This window comes from Phacochoerus africanus, chromosome 3 (genome assembly GCF_016906955.1).
Source record: "Phacochoerus africanus isolate WHEZ1 chromosome 3, ROS_Pafr_v1, whole genome shotgun sequence".
Lineage (NCBI taxonomy): Eukaryota > Metazoa > Chordata > Mammalia > Artiodactyla > Suidae > Phacochoerus > Phacochoerus africanus.
This window is the reverse complement of record NC_062546.1, coordinates 95,894,022-95,915,592: the sequence shown is the minus strand read 5'-3', so window position 1 is coordinate 95,915,592 and position 21,571 is coordinate 95,894,022. Positions and strand designations below refer to the sequence as shown.

The 21,571-nt window shown below is 36.4% G+C and overlaps 1 protein-coding gene across 1 annotated transcript in view; it reads left to right on the top strand.

Moving 5' to 3' along the window:
• The window catches only part of PTPN4 (protein tyrosine phosphatase non-receptor type 4), a 223,898-nt gene that overhangs the window by 76,716 nt on the left and 125,611 nt on the right, over positions 1–21,571 (top strand). The window contains exons 6-9 of the mRNA XM_047772185.1: positions 3,797–3,841; positions 4,088–4,140; positions 4,504–4,624; positions 7,953–8,040. Coding sequence (XP_047628141.1) covers positions 3,797–3,841; positions 4,088–4,140; positions 4,504–4,624; positions 7,953–8,040 — 307 coding nt within the window. The remainder of the gene's footprint in view (positions 1–3,796; positions 3,842–4,087; positions 4,141–4,503; positions 4,625–7,952; positions 8,041–21,571) is intronic.

Sequence of the window (21,571 nt, the reverse complement as noted above, 5' to 3'; positions counted from 1 at the left end):
AATTTAGCATACCTGCCATAAAAGTCTCAGATATAAAAATGTAGGCCAGTGATTATATTCAGAAATATTCCAAACGATGAGTGCCAAATTAAAAATCTGTACCTAAAGCTATTTGTAGGTAGACTGTTAGATGTTAATGTATTGGTTATCATTTAGAATACTATGGTGAAGTGGAGGAACAGACATTCCTGAGAGTCCTTTTCTGTGTGTTTGTTGGGAGGTAGGATGTTACCTTTTTTATAACAGGAGAACTCAGGAATCTATGTAGATCATGGATTAGGCAGCCTTAACACTTGATACTAATAGTGTCCAACCTAATTTGCTTTGAAAAGCAAAATTGTATCTTATGCATAACCTTTAGTTTAATATTATAGCTGTTAATCAGTCAGGTTTTGTTGTTGTTAAATAATTGAAATGAAATCTTAGTAAATAATTCTCAGTATAGTAAGCCTTGCATAATTTTGGATAAACTTCAGGGAAACTACTCTGAATTACTGAGAATTGTGAATTATAAAGCTTTTTTTTTTTCTTTCTTTCTTTCTCTTTATAGCTGCACCTGGTGCATATGGAAATTCCTGGGCTAGGGGTCGAATCTGAGCTGCGGCTGAGGCCTGTGCCACAGTCATGGCAACACCAGATCTGAGCCGCATCTGCCAACTACATGGCAGGTTACAGCAAGACCAGATCCTTAACTCACTGAGTAAGGCCAGGGATTGAACTTTCATCCTCATGGAGACTATGTCAGGTCCTTAACTCACTGAGCCACAGCAGGAACTCCTACAAACCATTTTAAATGCATATTTACCATTGAAATCAAGTAACAAAGTATTCCATAATACATGTTTATGTTATTAGATTTGAAGTGTGTAAGAAATATTTGTAAATAAAGGACCAACAGTTTTTAATCGGATTTATAATGTGTTTAATATTTATGAAAAGTTTGTTAGCATAAGCAATTAAAACGTTGTTAGTTATAGGAGTTCTCTGGTGACTCAGCAGGTTAAGGATCTGGTGTTGTAACTGCTGTGGCTCTGGTTACAGCTGTGGCGCAAGTTTAGTCCTTGACCCCAGAACTTCCACATGCTATGGGAGCAGCCCCAAAAATGTATATATATTAAATGTAGCCATATTAAAAATTTACTTCACTTAAAAACTTGTCCTTAAATTTAATGAGGTTGAATGTGTTGGTTCTTTTATCACCTGTGTTGGAACATAACCAAGGAATAAAAGTGTTGCACTGATAATTGAAGTCCAGCTATTTCCACCAAGTAAGATAAAGTGAAACCAAGTTTGGTAGTAATTGACTTAGTAATTTGTGCTAAGTCCATCAGTCTAGAATATTTGTTTTCATTAAAAATAAAACATTATTTCAAAAATCCTTTATAATGGAATGCCTAGAATCTTATAACTGGTGCTGTTTGGTAAAATGGAGTAAATGGCAAATTTTAATTTTATTACTATTATGGGCATCAGGTATTTTCTACCCTGATTACAAATTAGAATCACTTATAGGGGAGCTTTAAAACATGCTGAAGCTTTGGACACATGCTGATGCTCTGATTTAGTAAGTTTCATACAGGACTTGTGTATAGGCTTCCAGCTGATTTTATTATTTTATTTTATTATTATTATTATTATTGTCTTTTGTTGTTATTGTTGTTGCTATTTCTTGGGCCGCTCCCGCGGCATATGGAGGTTCCCAGGCTAGGGGTTGAATCGGAGCTGTAGCCACCGGCCTACGCCAGAGCCACAGCAACGCGGGATCCGAGCCGCGTCTGCAACCTACACCACAGCTCACGGCAACGCCGGATCGTTAACCCACTGAGCAAGGGCAGGGACCGAACCCGCAACCTCGTGGTTCCCAGTCGGATTCGTTAACCACTGCGCCATGACGGGAACTCCCCAGCTGATTTTAATATGCAGCCAGGGTTACTCCTTTAAACTTGAATGCTTGGGCAGCCTCACTGTTATGGTCATCGTTAGTAGTAAGACACCCTTAGCCTTAATGATGAGTTTAAACCCCACAAGGCAGGAAATCTGCCTCCTTGCCTTGAGATTCTGTTTTGGATTAGTGGTAAAAAAAGAGTGGAGTTTCAGACCTTTCATCAGGTTAAATGTCATTTGTATTGTCAGGTGCTGGCATAATTAGAGCTGGCATTTTCTTAGGAATCATGAGAATACAAATGACATTCTTTCACACCTTTTTAGTGCTTAGGTGTACTCAGTACATAATGGGTATTTAGTGCCTGGCATTTTATTGTCTGGACTAGAAAACACTATTTTTACAGCTTAAACATGCCATTTCTACATTTACCTCAGTCGTTATTAATCTATCTTAAAGGATTTAATTATCTTAAAAAATTGAGCTTTTATCATCAGAGTTAGGCCCCTGGAATACATATACTAGGCAAGTGACATTACTTCCCTTTTACAAATAGAGAAACTAAAGCTCTGCTGAATTTTAAGTAATTTTCCAAAGATCACAAGCTAGTTATGTAGCATAAGATTTTAATTCTGATTTCCACTCTATCAATCTTTACTGCTTGGTGTGTAAATCAAATTCAGGAGGCATAGGTATTAATCGTGTAGGGTTTACAATATTATGTCAAGGATATACACATTTCAGTCCTAACTATAAGACAGTTTCCCACCAGGAGTCTTTAACTTTTAATTATGAAACCAGGTAAGCCAGATAGAGATATGTTGTCTTGGATTGAGTACATAGATAATATTATGGTACTGTGTATTTAAGCCTCACAGAAAGTTTATGTACTTCTAATATGGGAAGTCAAGATATTTGTTATCCCCCCCCCCTGCAGCTTTCTAATGAATATCTGATTCTCCAGAAAACCTTAATTAACATTCTTTGGTAATTTAAATATTGTCATGGCATTCTTTAATGACTATAATCAGCCAAACAGCTAAAATTTTTAATAATTTTTGGCACTTGGAGTATGTATACTTTTTTTAGTAGGGTAAGTGAAAATCTTAAAATGCTCTGTTTAAACATTAAAAGCTACAAAATTTTATCTTCTGCCAACATTAAACAGCATAGGTGACTTTATGCAGACATTGATACATCTATGAGGGGTGACTTTGCCCACTACCAGAGGCAGGACAGTGCCATCTTCTGAGCAACCTCAGCCTTCTTGCTATATACGACACTTACATTTTTGTTGGTTTTATAAGGAATTGGGTACTTGGCAATTTTAATAGTAGAGCTATACTAGGGAAAGAAACTTAGATTTATTTTTTGATCAAAGAGAGCTTTCTTAACTCAAATGAAGATGGAAAAGTGCTTTTCTACAGTCAGCAGCTTCCTGCTGCCTCATGATACTGTGATCAACACATAGGCCTGTCCTTACAGCCAGCTTCCTAACTCAGCAGGAAGAGTGGTTTTCTTCACTTGGTTTCTAATGTGTTGATATTGTCAGCTCTTCTGTGTTTCTGACTTAAGTTTTCTATGCTTCCCAGTTCTACTTTCTGCATCCACCAGTCTTCATGTATCTCTTCCTAATCTCCTCCCTTAGACATGTTATTCTTAAAATCATCGAAGTTTTATAATCGAAGCTAATAGAAACAAAATATTTGAAGTAGAAAGTCTCATTTATCAAACAATTTTAAAGATTTGGATTCATGAATTTATGAAGGTTTATTTTAAAATATCTTTACGTGTGCTAATTGTACACTATAAAAGCAAATACTTAAATATTTCGGTTTTATTTATTAATGTAAATACAGTTTTTAAAACTCTGTTATAATTCCAATAAATGCTAACTATCCTTTTTTTTTTAAGGTACCAATATTTTTTGCAAATCAAACAAGACATTCTTACTGGAAGGTGGGCTGTTTTAAATTTCTAGTAATGAGCTTTAAAAATACTTTTAACTCTGTGTTAAATAGTTTGTGATCATTGCAAGTAGATTATTGAATGTGGCTATGTGTACTTTTACTAGATAAATTCATTACTTAATAGTTAAAATGTAAGTCACATAGAAACTTCAAATATGAATAGTATAATATAAATTACAATGCTTTTGAAATTATTGTATTTAACCTTGGGTTATTTTCTGTTTTGTTTTATTAGATTGCCCTGTCCTTATAATACTGCTGCTCTTTTGGCTTCATTTGCTGTTCAGTGTAAGTAGCAGCCCATGTTTGGGCCAAATAGCAATTGCATGGTCTGTGTTGATAGTACATTGACTTTAATGTATGAGTTCTTTAGACATATGTTACTCTGCAGAAAAAAGTGACTGCGCAGAAAATGTAATGCAACATCCAGTTAGTTAGCAGTTACTTTGATTTGTGTACAGAAATTTTCTGAAGTTGTTTAAGACCTAAAAGAATGTTAAATGTGTCATTACAATTTGCTTAAATGGTAACAGTAGAAACAAAGATTTTACTTCCATAAATATAATGGAATTCATGTCATTGATGATTTGGCTATAAAAAAAATGAAAAATGTGTTTATTGAAGGGTGAATATTTTCTTTCCATTTATTAGCTGAACTTGGAGACTACAATCAAACAGAAAATTTGCCAGGCTACCTCTCAGATTATTCTTTCATTCCTAATCAGCCTCAAGATTTTGAAAAAGAAATTGCAAAATTACATCAGCAACATACGTAAGGATTTATGTACTTCTCTGCTTACTTGGAAAACTTCTTAATGGCATCTTTTCTAGAGCAGTTTTAAATTACTTCTAATGTGATTGTTGTACTTACTTCATATGGAACAGTTACTATCATATAGAAGAGTATGATTGCTGTGAAGAAATATTGGTATACTAAAAAAATCGCTTGTATCATAGAATATGAGGTTTATTTTCATGTCTGATAAGAAACATAAAGCTATATGTAAACAGACATGTGTTTGCTATTATATGATGTTGCCAGTTCTTTAAGAAGGAATTTTAGAATACTAATATATTCACAGTATACATATCAGTCGACTTAGCAATTTCTCAATTTTTAGCTATGTGAAAGGAATCAATTCTGTGTGGTAGTGAACCGAGAGGAGAAAAGAAACTTAATAAAAAATATTCTTTTAAAATAGTAGCATTTTGGAGTTCCCGTTGTGGCTCAGTGGTTAACTAATCCGACTAGGAACCATAAGGTTGTGGGTTCAATCCCTGGCCTTGCTCCGTGGGTTAAGGATCCAGCATTGCCATGAGCTGTGGTGTAGATCGCAGACTCGGCTTGGATCCTCCGTTGCTGTGGCTGTGGCGTAGGCCGGCGGCTACAGCTCTGATTAGACCCCTAGCCTGGGAACCTACGTGTGCCTCAGGAGTGGCCCTAGAAAAGGCAAAAAGACAAAAATGAATAAATAAATAAATAATTTTTAAAATAGTAGCATTTTTCACTCATAACATTATTCAACTTTGATATTTTGGGAGGGTAATAATTCTGAGACAAGAGTGTTTTCTACAAGAGATTTATTGCTTTGAAGAGAAAGTAGTATTGTTTATTGATTTAGGATTCAGTTTTGCTTAACCTTACAATGCAAAATATTCATGGAGCCACTAGGCAGTGTTACATATTGGCTAAGAGTCTGAACTGGACTCCAAGAGTCTGAGCCATCCTAGTTTGAAATTCTGGTGAGGTTACTTACTGTCTTATAACCTTGGCCAAATCTCTCTGTGTCTCTGTTTCTCTCTTCCTTATGTCTAAATTGGGGATGATAAAACTATCCACCTCTGGTGTTATTATAAGGATTGAGTTTATATATACAGAGTAGTCAGAATAGTGCACAGCACATAGTAAATGTTGAGGAAATATTAGCTGTTAATAATAAGGAGACTCACTTTGATAATGCCTCATGTGTCTAAAACAGCTTGGCACACTGTGGCTTGCTGCCTACTTTTATATGGCTACAGGCTATTAAGAATGGTTTGTACATTTGAAATGGTTGGAAAAAATCAGGAGAAGAACGTTTTGTGGCACATGAAATTTTTAGAAACTTCACTTTCACTGTCCATAAATGAACACTTTCCCTTAACAGCGGAGCTAAGGTGTTAGAACAGAGGCCATATGGCCTGAAAGCCGAAAGTGCTTCTTTCCAGTAGAAGGTTACTGACCCCACTCTAAAATGAGACTAATGAATAGAATTTTTAAAAATTGGTGTAATGTGGTGTGGGGGCTATTTGATCTATAAGTAAACACCATTTATAATAATACTTCCACACATAGCATATCTGAACCCAGGGTTAGAAGATAAACCAGATTTTTAAGTTATTTACCAAAAATAATAATCTTTTCTATAAGGAAAAAGCTTGTACATTTGACAAGTTATTGACTCTTTATTCCTATTGGCTTTAAAGAAATGAGTTTGCAGTTTTATAAAGAAAGAAAAAAAAATTTTTTAAGAAAAAAAATAGAATCATCCAGTTTAACTATGAGGGTGGGAAGGAATAGAATGTTTATTTAGTTGGATTGAATTTTATAGAAAACTGAGGTATATCTGCTTTTTTTAAGAAATCCCATTTTGCTGATCATAAATTGGCAGGCTGCTTGCTCCCTTTTCTCATATCATTAATGAATGAAAGGTTGATACCTTTACATTTTTAATTTGCAGCTTTTTTATCCTATTATAATATATATAGTCTGATAATAATCAGATAGCCAAGCTTGTTAGAACCGTATATTATATAGGAGTAAATCTTTTTTTTTTTTTTTTGGTCTTTTTAGATGCACAGCCATGGCATATGGAGGTTGCCAGGCCAGGGGTCTAATCAGAGCTATAGCTGCTGGTCTGCACCACAGCCACAGCAATGCCAGATCTGAGCCTTGTCTGTGACCTACACCACAGCTCATGGCCGTGCCGTATCCTTAACTCACTGAGCAAGGCCAGGGATCGAACCTGCAACTTCATGGTTCCTAATCGGATTTGTTAATCACTGAGCCATGACTGGAACTCCAGATCTGTTTTTAAAGGCTTTGTATTTAGAGAAAACTTGTGTTCATAAGAATCACGAGGAATATTTCTTAAATGTAAACAGTTTGGACCTCATTTATTCTACATCAGGTTCTGTAAAACAGTACTTCTGAAACTCTCTGTGATGAAAGACCAGTTTCCCCCCATCTGTCATGATACTTCTGAAAAACAATAAAAATGAAATACTAGAAAAATAAAATGGAGAAATAAACAGACAAAAAAAAAATCATGAGTACCATTTAAGATTTTTAAATGCAGCAGACATAAAATTACTCTGCTAAACTGCTACAGAAGGCTCTGACACTCTCAATTTCTGTACTTGTTTTGAGTCCACACCTGTCTGTGCTCCACACACTGAGAAGCTGTGCTCTGGAGCTTGCCCCAGAAACTTATGTCAGAAGCACCCTGTGTAATTTAAATGCACATGTAGTGGGAATTCTTGTTGTGGTTCAGTGGTTAAGAACCTGACTTGTTGGAGTTCCCGTCGTGGCTCAGTGGTTAACGAATCTGACTAGGAACCATGAGGTTGCAGGTTCAGTCCCTGGCCTTGCTCAGTGGGTTAAGGATCTGGCGTTGCCGTGAGCTGTGGTGCGGGTTGCAGACGCGCCTTGGATCCCGCATTGCTGTGACTCTGGTGTAGGCCAGCCGCTACAGCTCCAATTGGACCCCTAGCCTGGGAACCTTCATATGCCGCGGGAGCGGCCCTAGAAATGGCAAAAAGACAAAAAAAAAACAAAAAAACATAGCCCGACTTGTATCTATGAGGGTGTGGGTTCAATCCCTGGCCTTGCTCAGTGGGTTAAGGAGCTGATGTTGCTGTGGCTGTGGTGTAGGCTGGCAGCCGCAGCTCTAATTCAACCCCTAGCCAAGGAACTTCCACAATGCCCCAGGTGTGACCATAAAAAGCAAAAAATTAAAAATTAAAAAAAAATGCTGAAGCATTTCCAGATCAGATAGCTTTTTTGTGATTTGGTTATATTTGTGATTGTTAGAATTTTTAACCTAATGATGTTTTTACAGAGGCTTATCTCCTGCAGAAGCAGAATTTAATTACCTGAACACAGCACGTACCTTAGAACTCTATGGAGTTGAATTCCACTATGCAAGGGTAAGTGAAGAAAATGTATTTCGATGTTGTTGAGTTATATGCAGCATGTCTCAGTATCAAAGAAATTTTTTTTCAGTATCAAAAAATTTTAATGCCCTGATAGGATTAGGCAAGAAATGGATAGTGAGAGCTGCCAACATAATTGCACTGAAAATTTCCTCTAAATATAAGTATTTTCATAATCACTTAAGATACAATACCTGATAAGAGCGATTGAAGTGGATTTTTCGTGTTTCCTTCATAGTGTTTTATGTTATAAAGATAATTTTTGCTGACCACAAGAGACAGTACCTTTAGAACTTTTATTCTGCAAAATAAAGATTCTTACAGGAAAAGCAATTATTTATACATTTATTTATATATTATATATCATGTAATATAGTATTATAAATATGTTTATGTTTATATATTATATAATGTAAATGTATCATGTATTTATATGTTTATATATATTTATGTATTTAACTTTTATCAAAATCATTACCACTGAGGCTTGTGTGCACTCTTTTCATCATTTTGTGACATCAGTATAAATTTATAAAGCACAAAATCCATCATACCTACATATTTTGTCTAGTCCCCTCCCCTCATCCCTTTATTAAGCTGGAATTTTGTAGTTCCTGGCGTTTCCTATTTGATACCCTGACTTCTTTTTCATTGTGTAAGTTTGCTGCTTCCAGAAGACTGTTACCCTTCTGCCATGAGCATATTTGTGTGTATCTTCACCTAGATTCCCTCTCACGACTTATCAAGAGGTTATAGCCCGTTAGAAATACCTGGTATACCACTGTTCTCTATACCTAATGAATTGATGATAGGTTTTATATTTTCTTAGGACAAAATACTCCGCCTAATACAGACAGTAGCATGAAAGGGAGTTAAGTTTCCCTTAGGTAGTTATTTTGAATTTATTTTAATATATAGACAGACACAGACACACAAATAGTGGTTTTGAGAACTCAAAGTTCTGCTTCATGTGAAGGTTTTATTTAGGGCCTCACCTGGCCATTTTCTAGGAGAGAGGCATTAGTTCTTATGTTTCACAAAACTTGTGTGAATCATTCCTTTAAAAAAACCAAATGGGAGTTTCCAGTGTAGCTCAGTGGTAGTGAACCTGATTAGTATGGGGATACGCATTTGATCCCTGGCCTTGCTCATTGGGTTAAGCATCTGGTGTTGCCATGAGCTATGGTGTAGATCACAGATGCAGCTTGGATTCTGAGTTCCTGTGACTGTAGCGTAGGCCATCTGTAGCTGTGATTCGACCCCTAGCCTCGGAACTTCTGTATGCCACATGTACAGCCCTAAAAAGCAAATAATAAAAATCAAATGACTTGCTTTCCTCACATGAGTATATCTAGTAATTCTAAGCATTTGTGATTTGGAAATCTGTTTTTCTGATCCCATTTCATTTTTTTTTAATTTATTTTTTATTTTTCAGCTGCACCTGCAGCATGTGGAAGTTCCTGGGCCAGGAATCGAACCTGTACCACAGCTGCGACCCAAGCCACTGCAGTGACACCCCTGAACCCTGAACCGCTGCACCACAAGAGAACTCCCAGGTTATATATGCCATAAGCACTCTTTTTTGTTTGTTTGCTTTGTTTGGTTGTTTTGCCATGCCTGCAGCATGTAGAAGTTCCTGGACCAGGGATCGAACTTGTGCCACAGCAGTGGCAACATCAAATCCTTAACTGCTAGGCCTCCAGGGAACTCTCCCTGGTTCCATTTTTAATATTTGAGTAAGTCTTTCTTGAGCTTTTCATCTTCTTTAAAATGTGCCCCTTCACCCTTCCTCCCTATTTGGAGGCTATTTCTTTTGAACATGATTCTCCAAATGTACATGGTGGTCACTATTTATGCAACTAAATTTTGTTTTTTTATTATAATTCAGTTTAAAACAAATGAAACTTTAAGTATGTATACTAGACTATTGTTAACAATCAGTCATTTAAGTGCTAAACAGTTTTCTAAAGGAAGTTTTGTCTGCTATCTGCTGTCATTGACTACTATCTATGAAATACAAAGCATATTAGATTTCCTTTTTTAAGTGGCATGGCTAGATCTCATACATAATTAACCATATTATTATTTGTTGATTTAAGTTCTGTTTTTTTGTTATTTATTAGAGTGTAAAGTTCTTTCTCAGAAAGCTATAAATATAGAGTAGTGGATTGGAGGAATTTAAATTTTGAATATTTTCTACAGACAACAAAAAAAAAAAACTGGGAAAAGATGTTTCTGTTGTATGTGGATATGGTGAACTTAAGAAAATGTGCCAATGTTCAGTGAATCCGAAGGGAAATTTTGCAGCATTGGGGACAAAAAAATGACAGGAGATGGGGGGAAAGGATACATAAAGAAAATACTTAAGTTTTCATTGAATTTCACAAGCAAAAGTGTATTTGAAATATTTTATTTTGGAAAGCAAAGCAAGATTGTTTTTTTCTGCCTCCAGAATATAGATTGAAAGAATCAGAACCAGGTTACTTATTGCAATCTGCAAGATAAAATATGTCTTCATTTTGGTGGATCTGTTCTGTTCCTTGCACAGTGTTGGGAGTAAAGCTTACTTATGTGAACAGAACTTCAATTATCACTGCCCTCATGGAGCTCATGATATAGTGAGGGGGAAAGAATTAGAACATGTTTTAACAATTAAGTATTTGGGAATATGAAGGGGAAAGTACAGAATGCTATAGGATCATATGGCAGGAACTTCTAATCCAGCCAGGGAGCAAAGGGTAGGGAAGGCTTCTTAGAAGTAATGTATGGAAGCCAGAAAAATAAATAAGAATTAACCAGGAGAGTGGTTTTCATCATAGAACCATCAGGATGAAGGAAGACCTGAAATCAAGAGAGAACATGGCATATTTGAAAAAATAAAAACATTTAGTGTGTCTTGAAGATTGTATGCATAAGGGGAAAGGAAACTATAGAAAAGTAAAGAACGGGAGCTCCTGTTGTGGCGCAGTGGAAATAAACCTGACGTGTCCATGAGGACACAGGTTCGATCCCTGGCCTCACTCAGTGGGTTAAGGATCCAGCATTGCCGTGAGCTGTGGTGTAGGTCATAGAGCTCAGATCCTGCATTGCTGTGGCTGTGGAATAGGCCTGCAGATGGAGCTCTCATTCAACCCCTAGGGTGCACCCTAAAAAGCAAAAAAAAAAAGAAAGAAAAGAAAAATAAAGAATGAATGACAATTTCAGTATATTAAGGAAAGAAAAAAATACTTAGGGCGTTCCTGTCATGCCTCAGTGGTAACAAACCCGACTATTATCCATGAGAACACCAGGAATGTTTATTTCTTAAAATAACATAATAAATGGATTTTTTTTCTTGGTGTTTAATTTTAGGAGTTAAATACATGTGTAAATTCATGTAACCACTATCACAAACAGAATACAGAACAATTCCATCACCCCCCAAAAAACTTGCTCATGCTGTCCCTCTGTAGTCTAACTGCCTAATTTCCCCTAATTCCTGGCAACCACTGGTCTATTATCTGACTCTATAGTTTGTCTTTTCCAAAATGTCTTATAAATGGAATTCTACAGTATGTAACCTTTTGAGACTGGCTTCTCTTAGTAATCCATTTGGGATTTACCCAACATACTGTGTTTCAGTAGTACATGTCTTTTATTGCTGATTTGTAGTCTTTTGTTTGGTTGTACCTTGGTTTGTTTATCCATTTATCCATTGAAGGACATCTGGGTGGTTTCCAGTATTTTTTGTTTTGTTTGTTTGTTTATTAATAGACCTACTGGGAACATTCATTTATAGGTTTTTGTGTGAATTTAAGTTTTCATTTCTGTAGGATAAAAACCCTAGTGTGAGATTGCTGGGTCATATGGTAAGTGTATACTTAGCTTTATATGAAATTACCAAATTGTTTTCCAGAGTGACTGAACCACTTTGCATCCCCACTAGCACATTTGCAAATTCTACTTGGTTTACATCCGTTTTCGCATGTGGTACTATCCATTTTGTTTAGTTTCTTTTTAAGCGTTTCTTGTAAGTGTGGGGTTTTTTTTCTTCATACTTTTAATTTTTAGTTTTTTTGGCCGTGTCTGCAGCGTGCAGGATTTTCTGGGCCAGGGATCAAACCCATATTACAGATGTAACCAGAGCCACAGCAGTGACAATGCTGGATCCTTAACCCATTGAGCCACCAGGGAACTCCCTGATAACTGTGTCTTATCACATAGTTTTACTTAGCATTTCATGAATGACTAATGATGATGAGTATCAGATCTTTGATGAATAATCTATTCAAGTGTTTTATAAATTATTTAATTTGTTTTTTTCTTTCTTACTCTTGTATTTTGAGAGCTCTTTATATATTCTGGATACATTTTTTTGTTGGATGTGTGATTTGCAAATATCTTTTCCCACTCTCTGTTTCACCCTTTTTTCTAAACATTGTCTTTAACAGAGCAAAAGAAAGGGATGTATTCTAATACCCCTTATTCACTCGCTGATCAAATAGACATTCTAAAAATCAGCACAATTTAGATTTTTTTTTTCCTGTTCTTCTTTTTTTTTTTTTAATGAGGCTTTCCTAATTTCTTGAGGCAGGAAAGTGCCTGCTTTACCTGCCCAAGGCTTTTTTTTTTTTTTTTTTGTCTTTTTGCCATTCTTGGGCTGCTCCCGCGGCATATGGAGGTTCCCAGGCTAGGGGTCCCATTGGAGCTGTAGCTGCCAGCCTACGCCAGAGCCACAGCAACGCGGGATCCGAGCGGTGTCTGCGACCTACACCACAGCTCACGGCAACGCCAGATCCTTAGCCCACCGAGCAAGGCCAGGGATTGAACCTACAACCTCATGGTTCCTAGTCGGATTTGTTAACCACTGCGCCCATGACGGGAATGCCACAATTTGGATTTTAACATGCATTCAGCAAACTTTACTTACATCATCCTATAGTAAAATACTGTATCCAACAAGTTTAGAGTGCGCCCATTCTTTTCAGCCCATGCAGAATATAATTTCTGGACTATAGTACAACTAAATACAATAACAAAACGATAAATTTAAAATCCTCCATGAGTTTGATCTCCTGCTTCACTCAGTGAGTTAAGGGTCTGGCATTGCTGCAGGCTGAGGTGTAGGTGTTGCAGGTGAGGCTCATATCAGAGTTATTGTGACTAAGGCATAGGTTGGCAGCCACAGCTCCAATTCTAGCCCCTAGCCCTGAGGAACTTCTATAAAGCACAGGTGTGACCTTAAAAAAAATCCTCCAAATATTTAGAAATTAAGAAATATACCTTTAAGTAAGTCATGGGCACAAATACTATCATCGTTTCTCCCCCAGCCTCTGTGCACTGCTTTCAGACTCACCTAGAAAGAGTGATTATTACTTCTCAGTTTGTGGTTAGGATCAGTTAATGAAATAATGGATATCAAATTAATCTTGAAAATATAAAATAAAATTAAACATACTAATTTGATACCAAAGAACACTGTAGGAGCTAAATTTAAATTTTTGTAAAGAATTTTTGACCTCTAAAAATGGAAAAAGCACTCCCTTGGCACTAAGTTGGCCTAATTAATTTGTTAAATGGATGTTTTCATGGGCTCACTAAACACCTATCATCTTTATTAGAAAAATCAATATTTATTAAACTGAGAGTGGACTGAAAGAACATGATAGAGTTATATGCTATCTGTGTGATAGATCCTCAGGATTAATCTCTGTTTTATAAAATTATTAGTATGATAAACTCTTGTCTAAGAAACAAATTCTTGGTTGTCTAAACATAAATGTCATCACAGAAGGCTTGGTTTTAGGTTTTTAGTTAGGTATAGGATGCTCTAAACTAACCCTAAAAACAACTGTACTCAAGTTTTAGGTTTAATTGTAAATATCTTATTTCCATAGGTATTTATAATGACGAAGGTAATTTACTGAAAAATAACTTTGCCCTTAGAAGTTTCAAGAAAAGGAAAGCTTAATTATGTTATTTTAATTATTAATTTCTTCACTCATTCAGTCAATGAATATTTGTTGAGCACCTTCTGTGTTCCAAGTCCTGTTTATAGATACCATGGATACAGTAGTGAGTAAAGTAGATAAAACCCTACCCTCAGGAAGCTTGCATTCCAGTGAGCAAGACAGACTCTAAGTGAATAATTGAGTACATCAGAGTGTATAGTGTATGATTCCATGAAAGTAAAGTTGAGTAGCAGGCAAAATACCAGTCTGTTCTGATAGACATCAAATAGCAGTCTTGTGAGGGAGCCTCCTGGGATTTTGAACATGTGTATGTTGGTTTGTGGTGGTTACATGTAAGTTTATATACATATAGATGTATATGCATGTATGTAAAACTTGAGTTTACATTTGATTGCATTTTACTATATTATGCTCAATTTTCTTATGATTAATTAAATGGGTAATACATCAGATCGTAGTTAATGCTATGGAGAAAAATTAAGCTGAGAAAGGGGATTGAGACAGCCAAAAATGGGGTATCAGAGAAGGCTGAATTTAAATTTTTGTAATCAATTCTGATTGATTAGAGAGTATTCAAGAATGAGAAGATAAACAGGTGTGGGGGAGTCTTACAGATATCTCTGGGAAGAATGTTCAGAAACAGCAATGAAAGGCCATGAAATGGCGTGCTTGGCAGTTCAGGGAATAGCAAAGATACCAGCATGGCTAGTACTTGTGAAGCGGGAGAAGATAGTATTGAGGAGGTCAGCATGGGCCAGGGATTTAGAAGACATTTTAGACTTCGGCTTTTAATTTAAGCCTGGGAGTTTCCGGTATGGCACAGTGGGTTAAGAATCCAACTTCAGGATTGTGTAGATTCGTTAACCCATTGTGGCTCAATGTGTTAATGAATCTAAGAACGATGAGGTTGCGGGTTCGATCCCTGGCCTTGCTCATTGGGTTAAGGATCCGCCATTGCCGTGAGCTGTGGTGTAGGTTGCAGACAAGGCATGGATCCCGTGTTGCTGTGGCTCTGGTGTAGGCCGGCGGCTACAGCTCTGATTAGACCCCTAGCGTGGGAACCTCCATATGCCACGGGTGTGGCCCTAAAAGGACAAAAAGACAAAAAAAAAAAAAGAATCTGACTGCAGCAGTTTCGGTTACTGTGAGGTGTGGGTTCACCCCCTGCCTGGTACAGTGGGTTGAAGGATCCAGCATTGCTGCAGCTGTGGCATAGGTGGCAGCTATAGCTTGGATTTAGTCCCTAGTCTGGGACCTTGCATATGCCAAAGGTGCAGCCACTAAAAAAAATTTATAAGTTAGGCCATTCGAGGGTTTGAGGAGATGTAAGACATGGCATGATTTATATTTCTAGAAGATAGCAAAGGCTGCTGTTTTGAGAGTATCCTATAAGGCACTATCAGAAGAGCTGAGCCAAGAGACTCTTAACAGTAATCGAGGTGAGAAAGAATGGTAATTGGAGCAGTCAGGTGGTGAAAATCATCAAAATGCCTTTTGACTATGGAAGTGACAGCATTTATTGGTGTATGGGCTCTCGGTGTGAGAGAAAAAGGATTCAAAGAATGATTCTAAAGTTTTTGACCTGAACAACTAGAAAGATGGAGTAACTATTCACTCATTTATAACAATCAGAGAGAAGCAGGTTTGAGAGGGTGGGACAGGAGTTAATTATTTGGGGATATTAAATTTTAGAAGATTTATAAATCTAAATGAAAGTAGGTAGACAATTCTAGTATGTGGAACTGGAGTTCAGTGGAGAGGTTTGAACTAGAGACATATATTTAGGAATTGTTGGCTTACAGATAATATTTAAAGCCATGAAATGAGAGGACTGAAGGAGCATATTAAAGGTTAAGGTAAGAGATCTTCAGAGCTGGAATGCTCCACATTTTAAAGGTTACAGAGATGAGGAAGAATAGCCATTTATAAAGAAAAAAAAGCCTTTCTTCCTGTCAAAGATACATGATGTCTTCAAGCCAAGTGAATCAGGTGTGTACGTCAAAGGAGAATTGGATCAGGAATGTAGAAGTTACTGTGATACTATCATTATTGATTTTAATAGCAATTTGGAGGTATAGTGATGACTAAATTCTGATTGATTAGGGAGTATTCAGGTAAAACTGTGGGGACAGTAATTTTAAGAAATTTTATTGTACAGGTTGCCGATAACAAGAAACACCTGTATAGCATTTACTGTGTTTCTGACAATCCTTTAGGGCTTTATGTATATTAATCTCATTTAATCCTTACAACAGCCCTGCAAGGTAAGAGTATTATGTCTATTTTCCGGGTGAGGAAAATGAGACAGAGAAGTCAAGTAGTTTAATCATATGATTCCAGTTTCTGTTTTTAAGTACCAGTTATAGCTTCTTCCAAAACCTTGTTTTTAACCTGTGTGCATTTAAAGACTTTGGGGGAGATTGATTAGATAAAACTAGACGATATAAAAATATAATCCCTTGAAACAGAAAAGAATGGAGCTGTGTATGTGACTTCACTTGTGTCACCCTAAAATATTCAGTTCACACAGTGATTCTCCATAATTCTCATATGTGTGTTTACTGATCATGATTTGTCTAGACATAGTTTTTTCTTCTTTTTTTTTTAATCAGGCATCTTTATGGAAGTATCAGTAGATCATTGCTTGTATTCACTTTGAATGAATAATTTGTTTGAGTTTACGTACACTGTTAGGCCTATTTAAGTCACCGAGAAACATTTTTTAAATCGTTAATGTATGTTATGGCTAACTTTATACCTGACTACATAAAAAATATACAAACGTAATCATTTTAAATTATATATAGGGAAAATACATAAAAGCTGAAGGTGCGAGTGAAGACAATTTTAATATATATAACCAAAAATTTTTTTAATATGCACATTTTATAAAGAATTCCCACATTAAAAAATAATTTTTTTAAATATACAAGTAGAAATGCAGGAAAAACATGAGCATTTCACAGGAGAATATTATGAAAAATTGCTTATTTTCCCTAATAATCTAAAATTTAACAATGGAAACGAGATACAAATTTTATCAGATTAGCAAAAATTCAAAGGATTAAAAATCCATTATTGATAAGAACACAGAAAGAGGACATTCTGATACCTTGTGGAATTTTAACTTGCTATAACTCTTGAATATATGAATATAATATTTGATCACTTCCATTTCTCAGACTCCATCATTTTGTTTTGTTTTTCTGTCTTTTGTCTTTTTAGGGTCATACCTATGACATATGGAGGTTCCCAGGATAGGGGTCTAATCAGAGCTGTTGCCACTGGCCTGTGCTACAGCCACAGCAATGCCAGATCCGAGCCGTGTCTGTGACCTACACCATAGCTCACAGCAATGCCAGATCCTTAACCCATTGAGTGAGGCCAAGGATCGAACCAGCAACCTCATGGTTCCCAGTCAGATTTGTTTCTGCTGCACCACAACGGGAACTCCTCCACTGTTTTTATAGAAGCGTTTTTTTTTTTTTTTTTTTTTTTAGGGCTGCACCTACAGCATGCAGAAGTTTTGGGACCAGGGGTCATATCAGAGCTGCAGCTGCCAGCCTACACCACAGTTATAGCAATGTGGGATCTGAGCCACGCCTGCAACCTATACCGCAGCTCGTAGCAATGCCGGATCCTTAATCCAGTGAGCGAGGCCAGAGATCAAACCTGCATCCTCATGAATACTAGTTTGGCTTGTTACTGCTGGGCCACAATGGGAACTTCCTATAGAAGTGTTTTAAATAATATGTTCAAGGGTTTTTATTATAGCATTGTTTATAATACTAAAAAATTAGAAATCTCTAAGTGATTCAACAGAGAAATGGTTTAGAAATTGTGATGAATCCACATTTTGGAATAAGATGCAGTAGTTAAAGTTGATGAGTTAGAGGTATATATATATCTATATATATATATAGATATGAAAAGATATCTGCAAAATGCTAGGTGCAAAAGAAAAGTTCAGAATAATATATCCCAGTTTTTGTCAATTAAAGAAATTGGTTATAAATAATATGCATTTATATTTTGTTTTATGTATAAGTAATGATCTAGAAGAATATGCAGTAGTCCCCCTTTATCCATTTCTCTTTCTGCATTTTCAGTTATCTGAAGTTACCTGTGGTCTGAAAATATTAAATGGAAAATTTTAGTGGATTTGTGTTACTGTCCTCTTAACATGTGACAGCAGACAGGCTAGAATGGTCAGGTAGTCTCTGCTACTTGGAGAGTGTAGAGCTGTAGGTTCCAAAGGAAAGGGGGCCAGGCACTACAGGGGAATGCGAATGAAAGGTTGAGGTATGGGTAGAAAACATTGCTGTTTTTTAACCTGTTGTTAAAAACACGTATACAAGTGTGTATATCTTTGTGAACATTTTTTTTTGTCTTATTGTCCTTTTAAGGCCGCACCTGCGGCACACAGGTTCCCAGGCTACGAGCCAAATCGGAACTACAGCTGCCGGCCTACACCACAGCCACAGCAACACCAGGTCCGAGCCTCATCTGCAACCTACACCACAGCTCACGGCAATGTGGATCCTTAACCACTGAGCGAGGCCAGGGATTGAACCCTCAACCTCATGATTGCTAGTCGGATTTGTTTCTGCTGTGCCACGATGGGGAACTCCTGTGAGCATCTTTGTAAATATTACCTAACTCAAGCAGTAGAATTTAGCCAGCTATCCCAGAAACTGGCCTTATGTGCAACCCCATTAAGAGCTTCTTTGTACATTGTATTTATTGTTGTTGTTGTTTTATCACCCTAGTATGCCTTCCTAGATACTATAATTTGGTCTTGCTTGATTGTTTGCATTGACTGAATAACTTTAAATCTCCTTTAATCCCTTCTTGCCTTACTCTTCCTTAGAATTTTATTTTTAAAGAACTGGACCATTTCACCTGTAGTTTCTCACAGTCTGGATTTTGCTAATCACATATTCATAGCACAGTTCAATGCATTCTGGTCTTCTCTGTATTCTCTGCAGATTGGCAGTTTGATCTAGAAGTATGATTAGTTTAGGGATTGTGATCCCTTTGTTGTGTTTTTTATCAGAAGATCCATAATGCCCAGTTTTTACTTTTTTTGTTTAATGTTAGCAGCCATTGGATGCTTTAGTGCTTGGATCCATTAATTCATTGGAAACCTCAAGTTAGAAACAAGCTAATTACATCTTTAAAAAAAATTTATTCACTGGAATTATTTTAAAGGGATTTACTTCTTTTCTTTTACTATTTGATTATGCAGTAGTGCAAAGGGAAGGTGTTCCTTTTGTTTACCCAGTTTGCATAGTATGAATTGGTTCTCTCTTGTCCTAAGAAGATATACAAATATATATGTTATATGTATAATTTTATATATATATATATGCTTTTTGGTTTTTTTTTCCCTTGACCATGGCATGGGGAAGTTTCAAGGCCAAGGATCAAACCCATGCCATAGCAACAACCTGAGCCTCGGCAATGACAATGCTGGATCCTTAACCTTAACCTTTTGAGCCACCAGGAAACTTCTACAGATTTATATTTTAAAATGATGATTATGAACTCAAGGATTAAAATTTTTTTATAAATATCAATATATTATATTGAATTCTTTTCCTTTATGAAGCTCAGATTGTCCCATCTCTGGCCTCTGGAGTCTCTTCCTTTGTTGCCTTAAACGCTTTTGACTTGACCGTTATAGTTTTGAAAGCTTCCAAGCTGTCTAGTATTTTCATTTATTTCAGGCTCATCTTGTCTATTTTCTGCCACAGACCTGGAATCAGCTCTTTCTTTAAGAGGCCCTGGTCTCTTATAGTGGAAAATAATATCAACATCCCCATCTGGGTGTTAAGAATGCTCATTTCTACTGGTTTTGTCATTGTCTTTAGGCCTTTGAGTGTACAGAGTTGGAATCTGTATTTGTTTCCTCAGATCTTTTAGGAGACTCAAGGGATTCTATAAGTCTCATAGTTAGTTTAATCTCGTACTACATTTAAAACAGTATTTGTAATATTAAATCAATTGTTACTGAAATAGTTTAAAAAAATTTTTGTAAATACTATCGTCTTTTCCCCTGATTTTTTTTCTATGGTTGCTCTAAATTTACGGTGTCAAAACATATAGCCAGTGCATACTGTAATCTCTACCTTTTAATCATCATTTGTTATTAGTTCCATAGGTAACCATATAAAGCTCAGCACAAAAGTCTTTACAGTCAGAGATTATATGAAACATATTCTCTAGTAGTGTGACTTGGCTAAGTGTAAGCATATGCCCATCAGAAATCAATTAAATACTTACTTGAAAACTAGGCTCTGTGAAGGAGGGTGAAATGATATAATGGTTTATTGATGCTGAAAGTATGACCACAGGGTGGGGCTGATCCAAGAACTCTTAGTTACTAGGCCATGATGAGATATATACAGAATTGAGAGATAGAATTATACATTTATGGCAGTCTGACAACAAACATGGGATTGGTACATTTTGCAAAGGTATTAATATCTGACAAATCAGAAATTTAAACAAAGCAAATATAACTGGTCCTTTTCACTGTTTTACATGATCCCAGCTGTTGTCACACCTAGTAGTAATTTATTTCAGAAAAGTAGTTTAAAAGACAGATAAAATCTATGAAAGAATCTTGTAGGTGTGGGCTAAGGTAGTTTTCATAGAAAAGATATACTTGATCTAGTCTTTGGTTAGGTTTGATTTGATTCATCAGAGAGACATGAAGAAGGCATGAGAACAGCATTAACTAAAACACGTAACTGTTGGTACACAAAACTGGCCTGATGGGAGGCAGGTTTTTACTAGGAAACCTAGTAACAGGGGAAATGAATGGGTTGGGGTGGTTGTTGAAAGGCCTTCAATGCCAAGATAAGCAGTGAAGACATTTTTCACAGATGACAGATCCTTCCATTCCATGTCTGCATCTAAGAACACTTTGCTACTTAGGTTCTGGTAAAGAAGAGAAAAAATGAGCAGATTAAACAAGTCAATATATAATATAATACTAGGTGGTAATAAGTGATAAGAAAAGCAAAGGAAGATATTTTAAAATAAGTTGCTAAGCATGAATTTTTCTGTACATTGAAATTAATAGCATGTGTATCCATGAAGGCCATAATACTTATTTTCTTGTGTTATCTTGCCCAACTCTGGCAATACCTTGGTAACTGCCACTATAGTCTTGCTAACTGTAATTTGAGAACTTGAGTTTCTAGATATCCCTGAAATTTTTTTAACATGTTTTTCTACCAACATAGCAGCTTGATTGCTTTACATATTCATTGAGTTTTATATCTCTTTAATGGTATAGGTTCTTCTCAAGTGCTTGGTGATCCATGGCTGTGTACTTCTTTTTGTGTTTGTGAGTCCTAGTTCACTTGGTTGTGTGTACTGTTTGTCTTTACCATAGCCTGCTTTGGATGTAGCAGAGGAGGGAGGGAATGTATGGCCAAGTAGAATGTAGAGTTTGGGGTTCTCCATCCCTTCTGGGGGGTCACTGCACTTCCTGTCCCCAGTATTTACACTTGCTATTTTAGACTGGCTGCACACATTTCTGCGTCCTCTAGCTTGGTCTAGAT